The 26,423-nt window shown below is 39.9% G+C and overlaps 1 protein-coding gene across 5 annotated transcripts in view; it reads right to left on the bottom strand.

The window, feature by feature from the left end:
* CREB5 (cAMP responsive element binding protein 5) overlaps positions 1–26,423 on the bottom strand; it is a 254,418-nt gene that overhangs the window by 148,404 nt on the left and 79,591 nt on the right. For all 5 annotated transcript variants that reach the window (XM_061351009.1, XM_061351010.1, XM_061351008.1 and 2 more), the window contains one exon: positions 22,205–22,377. In XM_061351009.1, coding sequence (XP_061206993.1) covers positions 22,205–22,377 — 173 coding nt within the window. The remainder of the gene's footprint in view (positions 1–22,204; positions 22,378–26,423) is intronic.

Here is a 26,423-nt window from a genome sequence, read left to right as displayed (position 1 = left end):
TTGTAGAAATCTGCAGTTTCACCTGTTTACCTGTTTCTGGGTTTGAGCAGAAAAAAGGGGGGGGGGGGGGAGCTGACAGAACTGCAGGAAAGGAAGTATCTAATTGCTATTAATAACTATTCCTATTATTAACAAATCAATTCAACACTCTTCGACCTCTGACAAGTTCAGTGTCATTCACTGTGCAGATCAGAGGAGCACAGCACATAGCTGAGCTACATCATGCTTTTTCCATCATCACAGAACAGAAAAAAACAGCTTGGCACAAGCTATACCTAAGCTGCTGTCAGCTCAGAAACATCAGGGCTGGAAAAGTTCAGAGAGCACAGTGGAGCAGGTACTGATAGAGCAAGATAAAGTGTGCTGCACAGTGATAGCCTGCTTTTGCTATCCCAAAAGCAAGGACAGTAGAGAGGGAGGAAAGCACTGCCAGCACAAGGCAATGTGCTCCGCAGCAGCTGGCTGTCATCGTGGACGCTTAGGTACCAATCCCACTGACATGTCAGAGGGAGTTCTTTTGTAACAGGACACAAAAGATTTTGCTTTCTAAACCTTTACTGCATTACCCTGCTTAAAGACAGTGGTTAGGCAAGTGACTGATTTAAATTCAGTTCTCTAGCTGCAGTGATTTCAACTGCACTAAGTTTGTTCATGTGGAAGTAGATAAGTAGATGTGACTACATGAACATCAGATTAGGTAAAGGCAGGATTAGGATTATGGCTCAGTAGACATAAGCAAATTCATTTTCAGAAGTTATATAGGAACACAAAAAATAAATTTTTAGTGAAATTTAAAAACTTCTTAAAAGCATTGTAAAGTGTCTCAAGAATAACACAAAAAATAAATTTTTTAGTGAAATTTAAAAACTTCTTAAAAGCATTGTAAATTGTCTCAAGAATATCCTTCAATTCAGCGTTTTGAAAGACCTCAGGCAGTGACATTACTCACAGGTAAGTTTGTACATCTTACATTCTTGCAAAACAGTAGATATGGCTGTGAGGTAGTAAGTTATTGCAGCTTCGGCTTTGCTGCAAGCGGGTAAGTACTGCTGCAAAGTCAGCAGAACAGGTGAAGCCTGCACATCCCGAAGTATTTGCAATATCCTGGCAAGATGTCCTGAAACTGAAAACAGCCAATTCCAGCTGCATTGGACCTGGACATGGACCTAGCTCTGGGAAAGTCTGGAGGAAAAAAGCTCCTGCGGAACTTAAATTTGCTACGTCTTCAAAAAATAGTTTTGACTTAAACATGTCACCATTTTACACTTGATTCCCCTCTTCTGACAAATGTCAGCCCATGAAAAAATCCTTTTGAAACCTTCACCAAGCTTTTGACAAGCAAGACACAAACCAAAACCAGTGAGTCCAGTTAGAGATTTCAAGCAAAATATCAGGCACACTTAGAGTTACAGAACAGTGTGAAATGGGCAGTGGTGGTAAACAGGGAAGAAGGAAGTCCTGTACAGACTTAATCACAATCTTCAGACACAGGTCCTGATGATACAATAAGTACCACACACATTATTCCTTGACTTGGGCTTTGGGGAAGGGAAAGAGTAGGTCTCAGTATGATTGGAGAGGAAGACATCAACTGTGGCAATCTCAGTCACAGCTCAAAAGTAATTCTTTAGCAGAACATTGGTTCTTTAAAATTTTAATTTTGTTCCCAAATCAAAGTCACCTTTTAATAAATTTTCTAGAATTCATCTTCCACTTTCTACAATTTAAAACAGTAATTTAGTTTCATTCTGCTCAGGATAACCTATTTAATTCCATATTTTCATTTCTTCCAACTTTCAGATTTGTCAGTCCTTTAAAGAAGCAACCAGAATAAAACAAAGGAAAAAAGCACATCAAAGGCACTTGGAAGAAATACACATCCTGATTATTGGGTGACATGGTTTAGTGTGAGTTGTCCCTGCCCATGGCAAGGGGGTTGGAACTTGATGATCTTAAGGTCCTTTCCAACCCTAACTATTCTATGATTCCAGCTAGAGAAGGGCAGACACAAATAGAAAAGAAATGCAGAGGGGGTTCAGGGAAATCTGTCAAGGACAAGATCAAGAAATATAAGAAAATAGCTATGTCCCTGTGTCAGAGCTGATCAAAAATTCTCTTGAGCAGTGACATAGCCTAGAAAATCCTGTGTCCCGTGCTATTTTGTGTTTCACAGAGCACATTCTGTTTTAAAAAAAAATAATATTGTGGTAATTCTGCTAAAGAAAAATTCATTTATGCCGCACAAAATGTTATTCTTGGGTGCACTGCCTTTTAAAATGCAGATGACAGTGCTCAGCTCTCACAAAAATTGATGGTCTTGGTAAATTTGATTATGGCAACTTGCTCCACAAAAACCGATATAGTTTGTAACAGAGAAGCCCTAGCTATGCTGAAACCACTAAACTTTTGTCATTAGCTTCACCGGGACTAAGAACCAGCTGAAGAAGTTGACTTCCAAATTATTTCTTCAATAGAACACTGAGATATTTATTGGATCTACATTAGTTGTCCTCCGAAGTCTCCACACAAGTTTTAACACATACGTTCATTAAAAAAGAAGTATTAATTTATGTCCCAGCCAAATTTTTTGTAATTTCTTTATGCATTACTATGTGAACACCACACACAGGGGACTTTGCTTTTCAAGACTTTTCCAAAGCTGAGAGGTGGAAGCCTTTTACCATGTGTTTGCTAGGAGGCTGTTCCTCTCTCCCACCCATCCCCAAAGGCCTGATGACTCTCCCAGTCAATTCCCCTCCAGCCAAGGGAGGTTGGACACGGGTCCCTTAGCAGACTGCCGTTGCCAGCATGTTAACCAGACCACATCCCTCCCTGCCCAAAGGGGTAGGCTGTGCTCAGCTGCAGCACTCCAGCCATCCCTGCGCCAGGGCAAGGATTATTTCCAGCCTTTTTTTCCCCCTTTTTCTTTGAAAGATCACATGTCAAAACAGGGTCATCATCTTTTCTGTTCTGTCACGTCCTGTGGGTAGAAAGCTCATTAACAAGGGTAGGCAAATGAACACCAAAAGCAAGCACCCAATTTCAATGAGATCTACCTTTCATGCCAATGCAGATGGCAGACATGCTTCCAGTAGAGTTCCAAAGACCTTGGGAGTAGCTAACATAATTTATATTCACCCCTCCCTGCAACAGCAGCTTACCACTGTTAAATACAAAGAAAATACATACACATCCTGCACTTACAGAAATATCAGGAGTTAAGAGGTACCAGTATTTGTAACACACATTATTTTCTTCATGCATAAGTAATTGCTGGTGAAAACAGACATCTAGGCAGCAGCTCTTCCCCTAGCCACAGCTACCTTAGCAGAGATGGCTGCCACTACCAGTAAAGTGAACCCAGAAACTTTACTGGAAGGTCTACACCAAAGCTGCAGAATAGCATCATGAAATCTCAGTTAAGTCACACCATTCGATATATCTTCTTCTATCACTCATCGATAATAATTCCTTTGGTTCTGCCATTTGTGAAAAAGATGTGAAAAGCTACACAAGTAGAGCTGGAAAGTAACTACAGTACCAAGACAGACATTGAGAAAAGAGGTAACTGAGTACTGCCAAGATGATAAGAGACTGTTTCTGGCCTTCAATTATTATCTCTTCAGTTTGAATGTTAGCATTACTACCATGAGCCTCAACACGACTTTCTTTTCTTCAAATACCGGTTGGTGCTGGAAGAATTTGCTGCTCCACTTAAAAAGAAAATTTACATTACTCATGGACAGAGAAAGCCTTGATAGCATGACCTGAAAGCATGTATCAATGTACCCCCACAAGATGAAAATCTTTTATTATCAATTTTACTCTTTGTGCCTTACTCTTGGTTAGAGCCAGAAAAATTTAAAAAAACACTTTTTTGCTCTACTTAGAGAATTATTGAGTCGTGTTTTCAAGCTTTTTCTTTGATTGTGAGAATGCTAAATGTCTTGAAAACAGGAGATAAACATCTACAGGTGCAGAAATGTGAAAGCTGGCACTTCACTAAATGAACCCCATATTATGAGGTATGCAAGGAAATCGCTTGTGGGCAATGCTGCGACAAGGTGTACCCTAGTTTGGGCACGCAGCTCAGGTATCTTTCTGAGAGCTCTTACATTTTCAGTTTCAGGTTTGTTGGGGGTTTTTTTGAGATCTTGCATATGAAAATGTAATAGCTATTCTAATGTTGTTGCCTTTACCTTTATTGGCAATACAAGTAAGCACTTAAATGACTAGGCAACACAGCCATTCAAGTACCCGACATCAAAGCAGTACTGTAGTATTGCAGCCTGTATTTATAAGCCATGCATCCATTGCACTATGGCTTCAGCTGAGCATGAGCTCTTCTCATATTCTCATGCTGGTTTACTATTTCTGTATCGTACAGAAATAGACAATGGACCACATTCAATCCTATTGTTTTTTTTTTCTGTGGGCTGACTTTGGCTGATTTCGTTGCACTATTGGCAATTTTACTTATCCAAATATATTAAGAAAGAGTGAGAACGTAAATGATTGATAGCAGCATTCATTGAAACACTAGCAGTGTTAGGAATGAGTGCGTTCTCTGTGTCCTTATAATGATCCAAAATTCAAGACTGTGACAAAGAATAAGCACAAGGGAGGATCTGGCTCGTGCCTTCTTTTTCAGCAGATTCATCCTTGGGAATAATTTTAATATATTTCATCCTTGTTTTGCACAGTGGAAAGTAACTGCTGGTTCTGTAGCGAAGGCAGGGGGTACAGTGGGAGAATAATTTTGCTAATCCTTCATTTCAGTCTCACTGAGGCACCCTATATCCATGAACCCAAAAAGGACTATTGCCTGCTTCCCACGCTGAATAACCTGACTTTACGGGAAATCTTTGAAAGGCATTTCTTTCAGCACATCTCCGATACTGCCTTTTGGCAAGTTGTCCTAGCTGAGTCCTAGTGCATTTAAACATTGCATTGAGACACACAGGTTTCTACAAAAAGAGGAGGAGGTTTCCTTCTTGCCTGGATGCCTGAGCTCAGTCTCTGATTTTTATGTGGAGGGAGTGGTGATGGGGTGGAGGGTGAGAACCGATAAATGCATATGGTTGTGAAACATTTGGAAACACTTGAGCACAAGCACTGTTCTGTTCTTACCCTCTGCTGCTTTCTCCCAGCACAGAGGAGTGGTGGGTGAAAGGCTGAGATGAACTCCTGAAGTTCCCACTCAGTGAAGACAAAGAGACAGTTCCAGGAAAAGCCCAAAGAAAACATCTTTCTTAGCTTTTTTCCCATCCTTTCCTTTCCTCTTTTTTTGAGCTCAGCCCTCTCCCTATGAAAATAAGTTTGGATTCATTGTTCTTTCCCACTTCCAACATAAACCTTTTTAGTTACTGCTAGTCCAAAGGCAGTATGTCAGTACAGTGCACCTCAAGTGCATGGGCCCTACTCCCTGACACTTAAATTGGTGCCTCCCCCCCCATCCCTCCTAAGGAATGTAAGGGAAGAGGACACTTCCCTCCTGGGCAGCAGTGTGGTGAGTTAGCCTTGCTGCCCTCCCTTCTCCAACGCTGGTGCCTGGTATGGGGTATACGAACTTGAAACTTTCTATTGTTTGAAAGGAGTGAAGTGCAGCTGCCAACATTTGGCTTTTATACCCAATACATTCATCTTTCTACAGAGGTAACAAATTCACAGAGTCCAAACAAAGCTGTCAGGTAATGTGCTCACTTGAGCCTTTCTTTTTTTTTTTTTTTTTTCTTGAATTTCTTTTTTTTTTACATTCTCCTTTCTTCCAGCTTTAAATAAAAAAGCATGCTTAACAAAGTGGGGTGCTAGACTACAACACTGCATCACTCTACAGTGTCCTGCAGCATTCACAAACAGGCAGATGCAGGTGTGTAGCACCCCTTGGGAGGGAGGGTGGTGCAGCAAACCAGGTCTGTATTGTACAAAACACAGCCCCCAAATAAAATAAAGCCCCCGAATACCCTAATGAGGAAGTAGTTCAGTAATTTCTACCTGGAATGTATTTGGAAAAGATAGGAGAGCTCATATTCAAGTCTTACTGGAAATCCAGGGTCTGTACCAGTGCAGCATGTTCCCCCTCTCCCACGCTGAAATGCACAGTCAGCACTGAGATTCGCTCCAAGCCTTGGTGGGGGACTTGAACCCCTTGACCTACTGGGCCAGAGAGGAGAGTGCAACCAAGTCCTTCTGACAATAAAAATAGAAACTATTCATAAGGTTAATTCCCTGCCACCAGCAAACCAGCATCTGTTTTAGACAGAAAGAGGATGCCTGGTGAAAAAAAATATAGTGGTGACAAAGGGTTAAATAAATGTGAACTGGGCAGGATCCTGCTACTTGATTCTTCTCTATTGTTTGCTGATGAGGTGCAGGCACTTGGCTGAGCAGAGAGAAAAGTCTTTTAAGGGGACCCAGAATCTGGGAATACACTGCCTTTAAATAGGGAAAGCTGATCTTTAGAGATAGTGTCCCTCAAGACTTCATTTTTTAATAGTTCAAGGCATCCATGCTTTATGTAATCTCAATTTTAATATCAGCAAAACTTGATTACAGAAACTCTAAAATGAATCTTCAGAAAATGAAAGTGCAGTCTCCTTGTTTTGGTAGTCTTGAAAAAAGCAGGGAAGGGAGGGACTGACAGCCAGCTGGCTAAAGGCTGGCATACCAAATAAATACTAAAGAAGGTTCTCACACTGGTGTAAATGCTGCACAGACTGTTACCTGTCCAATGGGGGACATCTTGAAAAGGATGCCTCCTAGAAAGGGATTGTGACAGTGGAGCAGTTGGCCCTGTTTCCAGAAGCAGCAGCCCGGCATTCCACATTTAATGTAAGAAGTCGTGAAGAGCACAGAATTAAAGCTAGTAACCCAAAGGAAATGCACTCTTCTTCTTAAAATTGCTACAGTTTCCTAGAGGGACACCAGTAAAATAGACAGGGTGACCAACAAAGGCACTCTGACAGCCAGCATGCCTGAGAGGTCAGATTTGATTGAGCACTTAGTCTTTATCCATTAGCAGAAGCTAATAAATCAGGAAGACTAGCAATAGCCAAGAAATAGCTGTGTCTTTGTAACATAACCATGTCTTGAACCAGATTGAAAGGGCTCCAGGAAATCTGAGGGCTCTAGATAATACTTTAGATAATGTAAGAGCTGCTTCTCAATGACCTATTAGATAACCTTCCCCACATGAGGACGTTTACAGGCTGGGTGGCAACTAAGATGTTTAGCTACGCTGAGATGACAACTTTATGAGGTAAGAAAAATAGCACAACGTTTTATTGTTGTTGTCATCGGATGTGGGTGCAGCTTTGAAAGGTTGCTGCAGCAGTTCTGTCAATAGGACTTTTTGGAGGTAATGATTTTTCTGGTTAGGCCCCAGGCTGCATTAATTGTTAGGAGGGTGTTATTCTTCATCTGCTGCTAATAGCTTGTTAGGAAAAAAAAAGACATGAAGTGTTCTTGGAGCAATCTGTTCTAAGAGCCTAGAAAGAATGCTAGGTGGAAGTTATTTCAGAAAGGTTTTGACTTTGAAGGGCTGCTGGACAATGTAGTGTTTCTCTTTGGTGTGTCCCTGCTCATAAAACCTGGGTGTTTTCAGGGTATGGCATAATGGATTTCCTCTCCTACCCCAATGGGAAGCTCACGTTTGTTGGTATGAGAACACATGCAGTACTTTTCTAATAACTTTTCCATCTGCCCCATGAAACTGTTGCAGGCTGACCACTGAAGGCCATGGAGGAACTCATGGAACTCAGCAGGCTCTCTCCATTAAGGGGAAGCAAAAGGACTGCCTTCGGATGTATGGGGAATCTTAATTGTCTTCCTTTCTGAAACACTTTATCTGATTTTGTTTGCATGGGTATGCCTCCAACATTTGCTGTCACAGTGATACTTTTATCTGTTGCATGTCCAACTCACCCCATTGAAGGAGGGGGATTAGGGAAGTGTATTGCTTTCATTTTACTTCTGTTTACAGGCAGTATGCAAGCTGGCAGTGCTTCGTAACTTTCATTAATGAAAAGGAATTAGGATGGAAAGCTTCCTCAGAGTCTGTCTGCCAGCAAGACAGTTTGCATAGCCCAGTCTAGGGAAAACAAGGAAAACACACACACACGCACATAAGATGATGAATGAATGGATACCTACTAAAGAGACAGAAGAAAGCATGTAATAGAGAGACTGAAGACAAAGGAGAGAATTGTAGGCTTGTACTTCTTTTGACATGAAACTCATTTTTTGAGTATTTTGCAAAGAATAGAGTCTGTTTTAGAGTCTTTCGGGGATATCATAGTACAATTAATTAACCAGATTGAGAAAAGAAAAAAATAACCAAAGCATAATACTTTTTCAAAAGAAAAATCAGTGTTTGCAGGATTTGTGAATGTCTGATTCAACGGGACATTAACAAGCACATTTTAATTGGGGGTGGGGGGGGGGGGGAAGAGAGAGAGAGAAAAAAAAAAAAAGAAAATTGAAGTCTTCCTACATTTGAATATGTTGAATTCTTTTAAAACAAATCTTAAAGTTTATGAGCTCTTGTTTTACCCTGATTCTGAAAAGTTAAAGGAAATTGCTTTTAGTTATGTTTCACATGTATATTAGCATTCTACTGCTTTTACAAAACGCATCTGATAATTAACTCAGATGTAAATTTATTTTCTGTGAATCAGAATAGTTTGGGTTGGAGGACACCTTTAAAGAGCATCTAGCCCAACCCCTCTGCAACTGGAGGGTGGGACTAGATTACCACAGTGTCTGGAGAAGGTCTAGAATAAGCATTCTGGTTTTTCTTACTGAGTTTAAAGCATCTTCTGAAGTACATTTAGCTCCCAGGAAATTAACAGTATATTATTTCAGTTGTGATTACACAAAACTATCATTCTTCTCTATTTCTGTGGCAAAGAACCACATACTCAGAAAAATTCCTGTTGTTTAGTTACAACAAATGATCAAGACATAGTATCAGAGGAACCTATTTACTTTAACATTCCTGTAAGGTGAGGAAGTATTTCTTCGTGAACCAAGAGAGGACAAGAACTTCGCCAAAGATCATAAGGAAATCAGTGGTGAAAAAGAAACTAAAGTGAACTCTCCTAGATCCAGGCCAGCAGCTAAACATTTTCTGACATTGTTTTTTGTCCAACATCCACTTGATCTGCTTTTTGATGGATGTTCTGTTGTTCTTATAATCAGAACTTAAGTGTCTGCTCTCTAAAGAACTTGACAAAGTTTCCGTTTTTTCTTAGTGAGAGTGATAAAGGGCAGTGTTATAAGTAGCAGCCGTTTTCCTATTTTAACCTTCCCAGGATATACTCCTCCTTTCCCACTTCCATGCAAGCCTTGAACTACCCTGCTAAGCCCAGTATGTAACAAAAGTGAGAAGAGAGCAGGGAGTATGCCTCCTTCCACTCCACCAGTTCTGGTCCTCATATATAGAAGTGCCTGTGAATTAGTGCTGATGGAGACTTTTTTGGATACTACCACTCCTAAGAATTAGCAACAGTAGCCCCAGCTCCCTGCATTAACATTTTGAAACAGCTTGCATTTCATGAGCAGCGCATCAGCCACTGCCTAGCAATAGTGATGCAAGGGATATTCCTTTACAGAAAACAAGTGTTTTGCTATGTTTTTAACCTAGATTTTTTTAAAGTGAGAAAATCAACACAGATCTTTATTAAATGTCTGCTTCTGGAAAGTATGCATGAGAGCAGACCTTCAAGCTGTTCACCCCACAGGGAGGAGGAGAGCTTTAGAATTGCTCTCTGTGGCTTGTGGAAAGAACAACAGCCACAAAAAGTCTTGGTCATACAGAACTTTTGGTTCCATGCCAAATTGAAAGCCTTATGCTTGAATGCACTCTCTGCCACATGAGCCCAAAAGCTTATGGGAAAGCAGGGGACAAAGATAACAGAGTGACCAGCTCCACAGAGGGAGCAGTGAGGAGAGCTGTTTACACAGGCACATCAGGACAGCTGATGGGGGAAAGGAGCTATATCCACTCAGGATAGAGATGGTGCTCTGAATTCAGGAAGCAAGGCTCTATGCCAAAATCAGAATGGCACAAGTTTTTGCATTTCAGTGTCTTAGAAATACTAGAAAACATATCTAGGAACTTCCTGGGGCCCAAGGAAGTTCTTCCTTTAGGATAGAATATATGCAGACAAGAACTGTGGGCCTGATCTCTTTTCCAAACACCAGGAAGACCTCCCAAAATCCTGGGAAATCACTGTTATGGAACAAAAATGAGGAAATTGATCCAAGTGAATGATTCTAGTGCTAAGCAAGCCAGTCATTCTGCTCCCTTTGAAAGTAAACTGCATCATTTTCCTGAAATTGATGCAGGACATAGGCATATTTGGCACTGTCTACCTCCAGCCAGGTCTTCTGTGGTCTCCATAACTTCCATCCAATCTCTTTGTTCAGCAGAGAAACTGCAAACATACCAGTCTGCACCAGTTGAACCTCTATATGGTCCACATGTAAAGCCTATCTAATGTCAACAAGGAAGGAATATTGTGAACAAAAAGCTGCACACGCATATATAGGTTTTAAGAAATGGGACTGCAATTAAAAGACTTATTTTCTTATTGTCACACACTCATGATCTTATTCTGCCAAGTATTTTAAATGTCAGCTCCTCAGGATTATCTCAGAGCTGTATGACAAATTCCAAACTATACGCATCAGCAGGAATATCAGTGGTTCCACAGTGCATCCAGACTCACCCTGAAACACCGCAAATAAAACATTGTGGGTTTAAGACTGCTTTTTAAACCAAACATTTATTCTAAAAGATAAGAGAATGGCTATTGTCATGCTAAAAGCTGAGGACAAAATTACTATATATATGGTAGTTTTTAAATATATCATTCATTTATATTTCTTTAAGAGGAAAGAAATTTGGCTGTAGTTGCAATCAGTCTTAATTCGTTCTTTATTGCTGCTCTGGTTCTGTGTTATTTGAGCTGGTTTAACTGTTAAAAGCGTTTCAAATGTTCACATGGTCTGCATTAGGTTACAGAATAAAAGTAAGTACAGCCCACCAAATGTAACTTTCTGAAATGTAAAACACATGAATTTGATTTCTTTGTGGTACAGCTTTAATTGGGTTCAGAGGTCTTTTGGTCTTACCTGTCTATCTGCTCTCTGATGGCCTGACCTGATAAAGCTAATACAAAGAATCTGCGAATGTGATCCAAACTGATTACCCTCAGTTACAGTACATGACTTTATTCCCGACAGTAAAGGCTCTTTAGCCTAGTTCATTTTTAGACTGCAATTTTGAACCCTGGAGCCACCACTGAACTGGGACTAGAAATGTCACAACTTACAGTGAAAGATCATGTCCCCTTGAACTCTGCAAAACTAGAGAACCAGAGGAAAGGAGATCGGCTAGGTGAAACTGTAAGTGTTGCAGTGCTAGAAGAACTGCATGAGCATGTGCATATGCGTATGCCTTGCGCTGTCACAGCAAACGTCAAAATAGAGAGCGCATCCAGCACACACTACATGATAGAGAAGTGACTGCAAACAGAAATTACAACAAAGCCTCAAATCTCCAGAGACTGATATTCAACTGATTTTGGGTTGTGTTTTTTTTCCTTTGACAATACACTACATTGCCTTAATGACAATGAGTCATTATTTGCTCATCAACTCTCCTTTCTATTGCACCATGTTGTGCCATATGACTTTCTGTAGTGAAACAACAGTGCTTCTGCTTCCTACCCAGAATAGCACATTGTATCTCAGCAACCACAAGGAAGGCATCGTACGACAGGTATACTCACCTCATACCCTGTAACCTTGTAAACAAAGGCTTGTATCAGGTTGTGGGAGCAGATCTGGAATTAAGTAGACAGCTCAGGAGAAATGGAAGGAGAAAGGGAGCAACATGCTGGAGTTTTAGAAGTCCCTCTGCTTGGGTAGCTTGTTGTCTTGTTTTTGGAATAGGCAGCCTCAACTTTGAAAAAGTAGCATGAAAAGGATTCACAGTGCTCATAATTCTTGGAAGAAGACACTGTAGAAAGGAACACTCAGCAGACCCAGTAATAAAATAACCCAATATTGAAAATTACTTAACTGAAGCTTCCACTGGAATTCATAAGTTTCATTGAAGTAAGCAAATCAGTAACAAGTAAAAACATTACAAGTCATCATCTCCTTCAGGCAAATTACATTCTTTTTTCCCCACTGGAAGAAGGGAAAATAAAAAAAAAAAAAAGAAAAAAACAACAAGAGGAAGAAAATAGACTTTTAAAGCCAATGTAGTAAATTTTTTCACATTAATTTTTTTCGTCCTGTTCCACCAAAGCTGTTATTGCCTTTGTTATTTTTCTACAGCTCTGTTACAGAGCACTGTTCTGTACCAGTAGAACTCTTCTCCCAAGTAATTTCCACCGGCAAACATATGAGGACTATCAAATGAGGTCCCTTAATTAGTTCCAGGTTTTCCCAATAGCAGTGTTGGTAATACAGCTTTTCTCTCTCTGTCCGTCATACAAATAACAAGGCACAGCCTGTAAACATGGCAGGGGTGTCTCTATTTTCCTTTTCATATACCAGGCAAGCAGGAGGAGTAAGAAGGAAATGTATACCTCAGTGGTGGGGTTTTATTATCAGCATGGAATAGGTTTTTTTGGCTTGAAGTCATTTACACTCTCTTCAAGAGCACATCTTATAGATCCGTGACTTGGTCATACGGAAAATTGAACATTTCCAAGGACGTTTCCTCAAAAAAAAGAAAAATAAAAGCAACGATATTTTCCCCTTAAGATTTGAAATGTGTTTTCTTGCTTTTGTTCTTAACCTCTGTTTTCCTTTATATATGGGGTTTTTGCTTCCCTCCACATTTATGGGTTCTGCTTGTGTCCAATATTGTTTCTAGTATTTGCTTTATTTAGGGCCCCACAACCCTTGATGTTTCATTAACGTGCAACAAAAAGCTCCATGTTACTAGGCTGTATACAGAAAAAGACCAGACTGGAAGGGACCCCAGCTTTCCCCACAGAGAAATATAGTTCCTCTTGATGACTTCTGGAATGAACTTTGCCTATTATGTTTTATATAGAATTTGAATAAATCCTCTGAGTCACAAATTTCTCATTGGAACAACAGAACTACATAGAGGCCAGACGAAAATTTGGAAGCAAATATGATTTTTCTTCCCTGTTGTGGAGCCCAGAATCCATATTTTTCTCCACATCCATTTAGTATGGCACTCACTGACTGCTTTCTTCCAGCTTTCTTTGCTACTTCACAGTAGAAGTATTATTCTGCTTCCTATTTTATTTCCCTACAGATCAGAAGTAATTCAAAGACACTCTAGGTCTCTTTCCTCTGTGAGCCTGGAATGGGCTGCAGAGCAAGAAGAAATTAAAACAGACTAAAAAGGAAGTTAACTGTAAAGATGTGAAGTTTTATACACAAATCTTCGGTGTATGTATTAACCATCTCTGGTATAACCTACTGACCACATATTTTCAGTATGGACTTAGTTTAATACCTGTGCCATATAACCTCAGACAAAACCACTCTAGACAAGAACAAATTGAGATAAATAATAAGAAATCAGTTCATATTTGGTCTCCTTTGTTTACCAGTTCCAGTTCACATCTTCAAATGTAGTAGCAGTATTTCAACCAGAAACAGCCATTCATAACAGCCCATTGAGTTTAACAAAGACTCTAGTTTGACTGAGTATTTTAATACTACTGCTGCCTTCTGCCCACTTTCACAATGCACGTTCACTTGTGCTGCCTCAAAAGGTTACACCAACTTCCAGCGGTAATGAATTAATGAAGTCCAGCATACCCAAAGAGAGATTCCTTCAGGCACATTAAGTCCATCTCTCCAAGGACAGTTTCTAGTAACAGCAGAAAACGCTTGCTGAGAACACAAGCTTTACCCATGAGCATATCAGGAAAGCTTTCTTCATGCAGCTCTGCCCAAATGCTCCAGGAGAGCATCACCATTCATATTTGTGCACTTCATAAACCACTTCCTATGCATTTTGTGGGACAACTTTACTGCATACAAGCCAGGGATATGTGGCAAGAGAATCCATCTGTCAGAAAAGGAGGACAGATATTCAACTGTAGCTAGCTCTTGCTTCCACAGTGCTTAAAGGACCAGAAGGCCACCCAGACAGCACCTTGTATCTGAAGTGGAGCGGCATGGTCACTCTCTAGACACCAAAGGCAGCAGCCTATCTAAGATAAGACAAGCAACATCTGCCATACAAGGACTAATTTAAACAGAGAAGCTTTGATGATATGTTGTATAAATGCCCAGCTACAGTGGGAAAGTGAATGCTCACAGCAGTGTAAGCTTCAAGGCCAAGCAGCTGAGATTTAACTGGAAACCCAATAACCCAATTAATTATTCTTTAAGACACTTCTTATTATGTTATCTATTTGTATACTTTTTAGGTCATCTTACTTCAAAAGTTGGGGTTATTCTCTCATTGCCTGGGAAATCACAGACATTTTGGCAGTCAGGAATTAAAAAATGTTAGTCATGTTTAACATATCTGACTTAGAACTTTCAAGACCTGGTTAGACGTTCCCTGAAGAAAACTTACGAAGACCAAAAGTTACTATTTTCATTACAGAAATCAAGGGACGAAAAGCACCAGAATTTCTGGTCATTTGATGCTAACCATGACCTTTTTTTTTACCTGGCAAAAAAAAAAAAAAATCAAAAAGAGCACGAGATGGGGAGAAGGCAAGTACAAAGACACACACAAAAAAGGTGGAAAATCAACAACAAGCACAACTTTTTTCTTCTATCAGATGTTTGACATGTACACATTGTATTTCAATTTGCATGCTTAAAAAAGGAGTAAGAACATCACTTTGAGCTCTTACATTTACAGCACTGGCCAGCCTGGATGCTATAGTTAAAAGTAACATAATATAAATCAGAATTCCCCAGGAAGTATATACAATTCTCTAACAACTGTCAAATAAGCTAGGGGTTTGGATTTCACGCATTTGGAGAATTGTCCAGTGAAAACATTTTATTACCCCTCTAAGTTTTTATGGACCCTATCAGAACAGCTGCGATTCACTTCACTTGCAGCAGAGGAAGCTGGTAATAGCTCAGAGATTGCCCCCTTCATTTCATAAACCAATTAGGACCTGGATCCTACAAGCAGAGTAACACAACCCCTTCTTTTACTGGCAAAATTCCACTTCATTTATGTGAGCTCAGAGTAAATGTCTCTGTTGGCAGAATTCAGATGCTCATAACAGCATATGTTTCTAAAACACATTTCCTAATTTGTTCCTTCTTCCAAGGAGCACTCTTCCTGCACTCATCAAAATGAGCACGTCTCAATCTACCTGCAGGTTTTGTCTAGCCACCAGTTCCTTGTTCACCTCAGAAATTTTTTACTAAAAATTGCCAAGAGAATTTTAGATTATGATTTACCATGTGAAACTTTGCTAGAGAACCTTCAAAATGACAGATGTATTTGAATTATTTTTTTCTTCTAAATCAAGCATCATTTGTTTAGAAGAAGGTTTTTTGGTGCTGTTGTCAGATTTATCTATACTTCTGACTTAAATTGTATTTTTTTGTGTTTTGAGGTTGGGATTGGTTGGTTTTTTTTTCAAATGCATATTTGGCCTGCCAGTACGTATAGATAAAACAATATATATGCCTACATGGGACCATACTGTACCACCGATTTCTAAACCTCAACTTGTCAACTAATGGGGAGGCCTACTTTTACAGGTGGTAAAATAGGATCCATACGTTTTACACATAGTCTGTAATTTATGAGTTTTCCCTTAAAGCTATTTTTCTCTGAAATACTGTCATTGGTTTTCTAGCAGTGCCAGCTGGCACATCAATGACAACTCCCTCATTGAAACAGATACAATTTTATCAGTTTTTTGCACATAATGCTCTTCATTTTTTTTATTCATTCAATGGCACATAATGCTCTTCATTTTATTCATTCAATGGCTATAAGGCCATTGTGCCATCCCCAGCAAACATTTAAGCTCTTCCCTGAACTGACATGGTGTGGGGCAGCATCCAACCTTTGTTATTTCTCTGGAACATGCAAATTACTCTCTTAAATATAGAAGAAAAAAAAAAGTTTTAAAAGCTTTACACCAAACAAAGCCTATGTTGTTTAAGTTAGTGTTGTACTGTGGCTTAGTTACCTGTCAAACAGGCTGAGGCTTGGATAAAACACATACTGGAATCATGCATCAGAGCATGTTAAGTGAAAACCCGTGATGAAGAGCAGAGCTATGCAATTTGGGCATGCAGAGCTCTAATGATCATTTCTGGACTAGGAAAGCTCAATCAGTCGCATCAAACCCACTGCAACTCTGAGATTCTCTTCCAGTTCTGTATATCATGTTTAAGTCCTATTTATGGCTTACTCTGATACAAGAGCCCGCCTATGCCCATGAAGGCTCAGTATTTTTATTCAGGTACAGTTATAGGTGCACTACACTATTCTGACCTGTCTTTCCTGTAGTTTTGGGGAAGAATAAGCTTTCCAGAATGGAAAAGTCATGATCCATTTCTTAGAAAACACTTGCATAAGAATCAGCTTGTGTGGTGCTGCTACCTATTTGAAACAACCATCAGAAGAGTGAGGGGGCTGATTTCTCTTCATAACAAAAGATAAAATCCTAGTAAGAGTCAGTGGCCAGCAAGTCACACAATATCCTTGACACCTTTTTTATCTTCTGTTCTTGCTGTGAACAAGCAACATTTCTAATAAGCTTAGGACTTTCATCAAGTAGAAAGTGTGAGGCATAAAATACTCTGTTCATTAATAAATTTAACCACTATGTATAACAAGCACATAACTTTAGGATAACAGTTGACTTCAAGTTAGATAAGAAACACACTAAACTTTCTCCATTCCTTGTTGACAGGCTATTTATTACCTGGCTAATGATTCTCCTTTCAGTCCCCTGAAAGTCATCTTGATATATGTCAGTACTTTCCAACTCCTCCCTAGACCTTACAGCAAGAAAGAGTTTCTGGAAAGGCATAGGAGTATATGGTTTGAGATAGAAGAGAGATGTCATGAACAATCACCCCTTTGTGCTATGTCTGACACATAGACTGGTGCTGTTCATTCTTTTTCTTCCTGACTCAGCAGTGTCAGGAGAGATTGAGTCAGCAGCTCCTGAACATGCCGATGCAAACAGCAACAGGGGAAGCTGGGGAGCAGACAGAGCTTCCAAACGTCACACACAGAGCGGCACAGTTCCATCTGCAGGTCAACATGCAGACCTAGGCAGTGGCTAGCTAAAAGGGGTGAAACCGCTCAAGAGGATCCATTAGACTCCTTTACTCCCTGATCACCCTGCCTACTGGCCATAAGCTATGAGACAACTTGTTTTTGTGAATTGCTCACTTGTAATAATTTCCTAAGTAATTCACCTGAGTATCCCAGGGACTTGTGGCTGTTGCACACGTTTGGCTGGATGGAATTTCATGTTAAGGTTGGCTAAGGTCAGTGTGGTAAAAGGGACTACAGAAAACATGTCTTAGCATAAACAGAAGAAAAAGAAGCAGGTTCATTAAACAGGAAATAAAGCCCACCTTTGAGTACAAAGACAGGGGAAAAAAATACTGGGCTAAAATGACACAGTCTGATGCTCTTTCTTCCCACCTCTCCATTTTCCTCCCCTTCCAGTGATGTTCTTGCATCCTGTACAGCCAAGGCTCTGGAATGGACCTGATCTAGTAACTGAGAGGTTATTTGATACTTCATCTCTCACTGCACATTTCTTCTCATCTCACAACATACTGTGGTGTTTCAAATACATGAGTTGTAACAGAGGTTTTCATATGGGTTTCCTGGAAAGGGAATTGGTCTTTGAATTAAATAAAAGCACATCATTCCATGGCCTCTTTGATGCATACACTCCTCCAGATTACTAGGAGCTTAAAGAGAAACTTTATCTGTCAATGTACAAAGACCCTTCAGAGTTACTAGCCTATTCCAAATGCCTTCCAGAACTAGCTGCATTATGGAAGGGCTTCTACCTGTGAACATCACTTACTGGAGTCTCTTCTGTTTCTTTGAGCTATAAAGGATGACAGCAGGACACTCTGAGAGCTGAACCAGCAGCTACAGTCTCAGATAGCTTGCTGCTATGGTAAAACCCCTGTGCTTGCCACTGAGGAGCCTTTTTCTTCTGCTCTCTTAGGTGTCCCCGATTAAGACTGTGTCTGAGAAGATTTCTCTTTTTCCAAATCCCCAAGGCAGTCACAATGAGTCTGTTGCTTTTCGTTACGTCACTGAACCTCTGTTAGTCCCATGTGTGACAACCCTCAATCCTCTCGTGTTCCCTTTCAGCTTCACAGCTGTACCAGTAAGTTTCAAGCTGGAATAATTAACAGTTATGTCTGCTACTAGCTTGAAAAACAGCAGCAGGTTACTTTCTCCAGCAGCACCGAGATGTTCAGCCGCAGCCACTTACAGTCTTTGCTGGTTTGAAAAAGACACCTTACGTAGCAAAAGGCATGTCCAGATAAAGCAACCAATGTACTGTGCTGTCACCAATATGTCTGACTACAGTTTTCACATACGTTGCTGAACTCGGTCACACTGAAAAAAATAGTTACTCAAAAAAAAGCAGACCAGCGCTGCTATTGTACAGCCTAAGTTCACAGTCCCATATCTTAAGCTGATTCAGCTTATCTGTCTTTCTATATCTTTGACAAATGTATGTCTTATATCATTCTTTTCTTCCCTTCCTCCATATGCCTTACTGTTTTCCTCCATGTATCTTATCTCCAAATGATGTGCTATTAATCAGCCAGCCAAAGACACCCTTCACCGCTAAGTGTTCCTCAACTGATTTTTCATCAGCACAAGTAGTTACTAGTTACAGCATTCCTCCCACATGTTAAAGGCTTGGGGGGCAGGGAGGAAGTATGGCAAGGAGGTTAGAGACTGCCTCACCACATAAATACTATCTGGGACCTTTTTTACCAACCTGCCAGTTTGCTGTAATAACACTGCTGTTTGCTCTCAACCAAGGTACACGGTGGGAGGAAGTGGGACTGCAGCCTGTCTTATTTTTTAAGTTATTAACCTTCATGCTCTTCCCTTTTTCTGATTAATCTGGCTGGATGCCTGTTCAGTAGTAGCTGAAGCTTAATAGTTGAAACAATGTGTGTATATACACTGTGCCAGTAAGGCCTGCCCAACAACACTCATTCTGTCATGTTTTCCCATGCCTGTTGTCAATATCTCATTTCATACGCAAGCCCCCAGAGCCAGAGTAGGGCACAGGAAAAACGAGAGGCATGGAGGGAGGGAGAGGAATGGAGGGAGATGGATGAAAAAGAGAAGGGGAGAAGAAAGCAGGGGAAAATTACATCCCTTGGGAATGTCAGCTGCTGTGAACTCACCCACTCCTCACCATGAAACAGACTGTGTGCGGGCACAGGTGGGTCCCATTCCCTGTTACCAGAGCACAGCCTACAAGCAGGGTCTAAATGAGGACTTTTCATTGCTTTTCCCTGTTTTTGTTGGAGTAAGGCCATCACAAACATTTGCAGGTGGCTTGGCCATAGCCTGACACTAAAATATTTGTGGTTGTGATAAAAATCAGGATACTGCTACAAGATGGTTCTGTATAACCTTTAGGGCTTGATCCTGCTCTTACAGAGCTCAACAAGAGTTTTAGCCAGTTGCTCTCTGTCGGTTTTATTGCTCATTAACAGGCATATTCCCTGGCACAATTCTCCATGGTAAGGACTAGTCTACCCTTTGGGGCAGCTTCAGATGTTTAAAACAAAAAAAAAAAGGTGGGAACCCAACCCAAAACCACTGATTTGAGCACCTCAGAATTTGGGCTTGTTAAAAAGCTGAACCATCTTAACTTTGTGAGGCCAAACCAAAACCACCAAACTTTTCTGAACTCAAAATATTTTCTGAACCCATCTGCATTTTTATTCCGTTGCCTAATACCAAAACCATTGTCCAGTCTGTATTCCTCATGAATGAGTCTTGGATATAATTCCTAGGACTTTTAGAAGGATAAGATGAAGATAAACGAAATGACAAGATATGTTTTTAGAATTAATAAAACAGGAACCACAACAAAAAGACTGAAGGAAAAAACGACAAACAATGAGGATGCTCAACACTTTGGCAACAAGATGAAGCTGAAAATGCAGCAATTATCTCCTAGGACACACCATGAACGAAAAACAAAAGCTCCTAAGAAGAGGGAAGAACGGTGAACAGAGTATGCTGGAGATCACACCGTAAGTCTCATTCACATACCAACTCACACAGAGACTAAAATGCTGACAATTGCTTTCCAATAGAGCAGCGTTAGACTCAGACTTAGGAAATGTTTGTATGATTCAATCACAAGGGAGAATTAAGATATGTCATGACAAAGTTTCCCCAATGAGACACTCACCACTGACTAGGAAATAGGTCTTTTTATCCTCAACCCCTTCACGTTTGGAGATTCTAATCACCATGGCCCTGAACCAACGCAAACCTAAAACCTGACTGACAGGGTCTTGCAAAACCACATGCAGCTTTTTCCTCATTATATAGAAACAATTGTTTGGAAGCCAAGTACAGACCCATATAAAATACCTCACCACTGACTATTAAAAGTTGTTTGGTTTGGGGTGGTTTTTTTTTTTTTGTTTTGTTTTAATTAGGATCATAATTACCACTAGACCTATTAAGTCACAATTTGAACAGGAGTTTAATCATCCTTAACCCAAACAATGGCATTAGATGTTTTTCTTTCTAAAACTGTAAAATAAACTGTTTCTTCCTTCCTCCCTGTCTCCCACCCCCGTCTTTAAACAGAATGGGATATATATAACACAACATTTTTGTATTCACAGGCAAAGAGTATTGCACTGAAATCTCAGTGAACACTTTGTTTTGTCAATATGTAACAAAGGCACATCTATCAAGTATATTTACCTGACCCATACTATCAGATTTCTATACTAAGAACCAAATCTTGAAATAGTAGTAAAAAGGAAAAAAGAGGAGAAGGAGCACAAAATGGGGCGGTGGATGGAATCAGTGTCCTGTGCATAGCTGGGCAACCCTTCCATAGCAGTCAGTGCCACAGGCTACCCCTGCCTCCATGGCACTGGGAGATGAAGAGCCAGTGGTCTACATCCTCCCCCAGCCACCAATCTTGAAAAAAAACCTCAAGAATAACTGGATTTTGAGTTTTAAATGCCAGGATTTCACTTTTCAGCTTTACTCTGAAGAGGCTCATCAATTATTTAGACAATGACTGGGGACAGAAACTGCTTTTGCACTTGTCATATAATAGATGTGAACAAATTATAAATGACAGATAATGAATCTAGACTATGGCTTCTTTCTTAGTCCACTGATATATCTTCTTATCCATTTGTTTTCATGCATAAACATACACACACACACACACACACACACACCAAATTCAGAGTTGTGTGATGAAAAACCCTCAAACCATCTGGGCAGTTTCTGTGTAATTAAAAACAAGTTATTGTGACTTATGAGGACCTCATGTTTGCTAGAAGTAACCATGTGTACAAAACATGGATGTTTTTTGTTCACACAGTTCTCCAAACAGGAGCACACAACTGGCATTGAAGGCAATGCAATAAGCATCCATGCTGTCAATTTATGGGAATAAATATGGATCCATCATCATAAATTGAACAACTGTTTGCAGAGGTCTCTGTGACAAAATTCATTTATCTTTATGGTCTTTTTATTTTGTCTTCCAGCATTCCTCAGTTAAACAGAGTACGCATGAAATAGCCCAATCCCACTGAGCACACAGAAGTAAGTGAAAAGATTAGCTTCAGAAATACTCCATCTTTCTTCCCAGAGCAGTCATAGAAACAACATGAACTTCAAATGTAAGCAGATAGAAACAAAAATCTGGATGGAGAAAGCTGGGCTTCCTGGCAAGTAAAGCACTCTGCCCTTTATGAATCAAAGTGCGAGGTTCAGAGTAGATGTAGTAACCTGGCCATTCCCCCACAGTGTGCAACACATTGCAAGTGTCCTTACTGCATGCTGGCAGAACCAAGAGCAAACTTCTCAAGAACCATGAGAACAACATCCAGTCTGCCTGCAACTGAACCTTAAGAACCACAAGAACAATATCCACACGGCTCCTGGAGCCAGAGAACTGGAGAAATGAGAACATGGAAATGGACTCACCCAATCTGTCGATTTGTGGAAGGTGCTTGTGTAATGACCGAACTGGACTGTGGAGATGGCATGGCTTGTTGTATCACAACGCTGGTGTCATGGTTTGGCATCCTTGTATTTGTCATCTGGTGAGATCCAGGTCCTGCCATTGCTACTCCAACTGTGTTATGCATGGAGATATTCTGTGGAAAACAAACAAAATGGGAAATAGTAGAGGAAAATTAAAATAAGATAAATTCTTTATCTTGGTTTTCTGTTCTATAGGAGTACAACTAGAAACCTGAAAGTATCAAAAATAGGAAGTTACCAGCTCCTGGTAAATGCCAAGTCAATAGAACCTTGCAACAAAAAAAGATTTAAAAAAATGAAAAAATAACTGTTTACTTTTACAGGGCAATGTAAATGGAAAAATACCTGCAAGTTGACTAATCACTCTTCTGTGATTCAGACTCATGATTTATAGTGGGGATACTTAGCACATATTCTCCTAACTGAACAAGATATATATTTTGTTTGAAAATTACTTTTGTGGTAAGTGCAGGGCACCTTGATTTACTACATGGGTGTTTACTGTGTACTAGGTCTTCTTAGACTGACAAGCAAATCAAGTTTTATAGTCCCAAAGTAACATACAGTACATGGTACGTCATGAAACAGCCACTTCTATTAGCCTCCATATATTTTGCAGGGCAATAGTATCCCAGAGGCCTAGAATAAAAGCACTGTATTTGCACATATATAACCTTTGCTTCAGGTAATTTGGAGTCCTTAAAAAGTTCTTAAAAAAAAGAGTTTACAGATAGCTCATAAGCACAGAGTGAACAAGCCACAAGAGACAAGGATACTACTAAGGAAGGAACTATGGAATAAAACTTCTGTTATGCCTGCACACACAATACACACTGCTGCTAAACCACAGGGTTTGACTTGGCCCATGTTTAAAAACAAACAAATCTCTCAAGCCAGAGATAACCCACAGTGTAAACATACAAAAAATATGGTAACCTCAAGAGCATTATTTTTCCTATCAGGCATTAATGTGTGGAATGTTAGCAGCAAGAGGAAAAGAAACTTTACATTGTCACCTCATACTAGGCTAAGGAAAAGGAAAAAAACACACCTTTACACACACATTTTGCCACCAAGACTCACACAGAGCATCCCCCTGACCACTGCAGTACTCAGGACTGAAAACTAAAGTTAAATTTCATTTAGTATTCCAATTTATGAGCCAATTTGTGTAGTAAACACATAGAAACCATAAAATGTTAAAGCTGGTGAGAAAGGAATCTCAGAGCTCTGACTGAATGTGGAGAACAAGAGAGGTAGGCAACATACTGAATACCAGACCTAAAAGGAAGATTACATTCTGAACCAGAATAATAATAAACGCTTTAGATGACATTATGGAAGAAGAGACAATCATTAGAGGACCTAACATTTAAAGCCTTAGCTGTCACCCCCGTCTCCCAAGTCTTACATATCTCAGGTGATTTCCTAGGCTAGTGTGGACACAGGAATCTCTCTGTTTCTTTTACAGGAGCTGTTCCAGTCTTCCTAAACAGATAGACAGAGGTACTGCCTGGAGCAACACAATTCTACCCACAACCACATGGTTAGACTCACTATGAAGACTCAGCTCCAAGTTCCTCTTCAAGTAAATAATTTACATAGTATGAATCAGGTCCAGTATTCACTTATTTTTCATAGATTTTCATTAATTTCTCTAGATTACAGACTCCAGACCACAGATTTCCAAGAGCTATGAACTGCTACATAGGACAATATTTAAGGAAAAGTGAATGGCACCATGAGTCCATGATGCCTGGGAAGGGACAGGGTGTAAATCCATCATGAACTTTGAACTAGTGGTACCCCAGTAGTTGCCCAGATTCTGACTGGATTTTGTTATACCATGGCAAGGTAGAACTTAAAGATTTTATATCAGATTCTTGTACTCCTAGATTCAGTGTTTTAATTTTCTTCTCTTTCTCTCTCCCTTTCCCCCTATAATCCCAGACCTCTCTAAGGTACAAATTGTATGAATTATGATGTTGTGCTTGCACAGAAGACATTGTAATTGTTCGCTTACATGCATAAACTTGTAATGGTGTTTCAGAGTTTTATTAATTTCCAGTAAGCTATCTTTTCAGAAAGTAAGCTGAATATGTGATGCATGGAAAGCAAAACCAGAATGAAAACCTGTCAATGCATCCACATGTCCATTCTTCTCAGTAATGTAAGCACTGTTGTTGGGCAGGAGCTATAATGTTATACTATGCTGCCAGGAAAAAGCCTAAGATTTCCCAACAAAATGTCAACTTCAGCATGACTCTCAATTCACAAGAAAGGGATTTGGCAATCTCAGAATAATTTACATTGGTGAGATGCTTGTGAATTTACAGAGAAGTTCAAGCAAGTTCATACTTAAATGGAAATGTGTGTGCTTTGAAAGATGGCAGGAAGGTAACGCACGATAGATATGACACTAAGCCTATCTGATCTAGTCATATGCATCATGACATGCAGAATGACTCTAAATCACCAGCACAGCAAGACTAGACCCATTGCATGTGTTATGCAGACGATCTTCAGAAGTCCTAAAACAGCCTTGTTGTGTTGAGCTCTGCACCTGATTCTGAATGGATCTGGATAGGATATTAATGACCTCCTTGCAGAATCAACTTTGGGCCCTTATAGGAGCAGGACAAATTGGGCAACATTGGCCAAATTTATAGTTGAACTGTTAGTTCGCTAGGCTGCTTCCAGCTCTACTTTTAAGGAGTTCTGCATGCTCTTCCATCAGGGATCCAAGAGGAGCATCTCACTTTGACTTGCCTTTTCACTGTCCTCCAGCTCTTGAGACAATGCTTAAGATTAACTGATACTACGTGGGGAGCTCCCTGCACTCCAATTCAGAGAAGTCATCAACAGGAGTGAAGTCATGGGTAGAGCTCTCCTGCTTCTAGCACTCCAAGACCCATCCATACTCCAAGAAGAGTATGACACAGTCTTCTCAGAGATTTTCATAGCTGTCCTTCAGCATTAGAAGAAGACATGTGAGCTTATTATTATTCATTTTATTATGATGAACCTAAATGTTCACACAGGGAACAAGCCACCTGCATACCAGGAGCTGTAGAGACATGAAAAACATTGCTTGTCCTTAAAATTCATTTAATGTATCTTAAATAAGATCCAATAAATAAAGAGGAATTTATTTCCTCTAGGATTAAGTTTCATCCTCAAAGTTCCCAGTCACTCCCACTGAAGCAGAAAGAAGGATTATAACACTAAAAAGCTTTTGTAGAAATGCTTGCCTTGCCCATGTGCTCATACTGTACTTTCCAGCAGTATTTAACATTCATACAAATAAAACAAAAACAACAAGCTATATCCACAAACCTCTTTTAAATCAACATGCTCATTCTCAACCTTTCCAGCTGCAAGAGGAAAGAGAATAGATCATCATCAGCTTGACTTCTCCCCAGTTACACTGTATTCTGCAGTTTATCTTCAAGAAAACATTTGAGCATTTTTCTCCCACATGCAACCATTTAATTTTGGATAGGCAACACACTTTTTTTTTTTTCTAAAGGGTAAAAACTTCTTTAAGTCATGCTTCCATGTTCTGGTGGAGAGGATTACACATCACAAGAGCACACGCCCTGTTGGCAAGCACAGCAGAGAAATGACGGCTCCACAGACACAGGCGAAATACACCCCATGACTCTAGGCAGTCACCATTTCCATTAAACCTTGGTTCTTCCAGAGAAACACCCATCCATGTCACAGAGCACCACCTGTATCACATATCTCCATCAACTGAAGGCAAAGGATGAAGAAGATGGAGCCATCCTTTCCGATTCATTGTAATCTCCTGAGTTTCAAGCAGAGTTTGTTTGTGGTTTTAGACTATAACAGCAGGTTTCTGAACCAAGGCCAGCTTATATTTTTTTGAACTATTCTTTCTTAACTGTGAGGTTTAATGAAAATTACAAATAATAGTTTTGTACAAACTGAAAATTTATTCAGGATTGTTGTGAGAAAGCTTTTAGATCACTAGAGCTGCCACCAATAACCAATTGTACATAAATATGTTTTGCAGACTATTACATAAGTTCTAAAGTAAGAAGGCATTTGGCATGAAAAATGAAAATCCAATTCATCTAAACAAAGACAAAAGCACTACCTGGCATTTTTTCTGTTTTCTGGGGAAAAAATATAT

Source organism: Neopsephotus bourkii, unplaced genomic scaffold, assembly GCF_033783945.1.
Source record: "Neopsephotus bourkii isolate Nb327-2 ecotype Australia unplaced genomic scaffold, CSIRO-AGI_Nbou_v1 NB_549, whole genome shotgun sequence".
In the NCBI taxonomy this organism is placed as follows: Eukaryota; Metazoa; Chordata; class Aves; order Psittaciformes; family Psittacidae; genus Neopsephotus; species Neopsephotus bourkii.
Note: the sequence above shows the minus strand (reverse complement) of the source record. Positions and strands in the feature narration are given on the sequence as shown.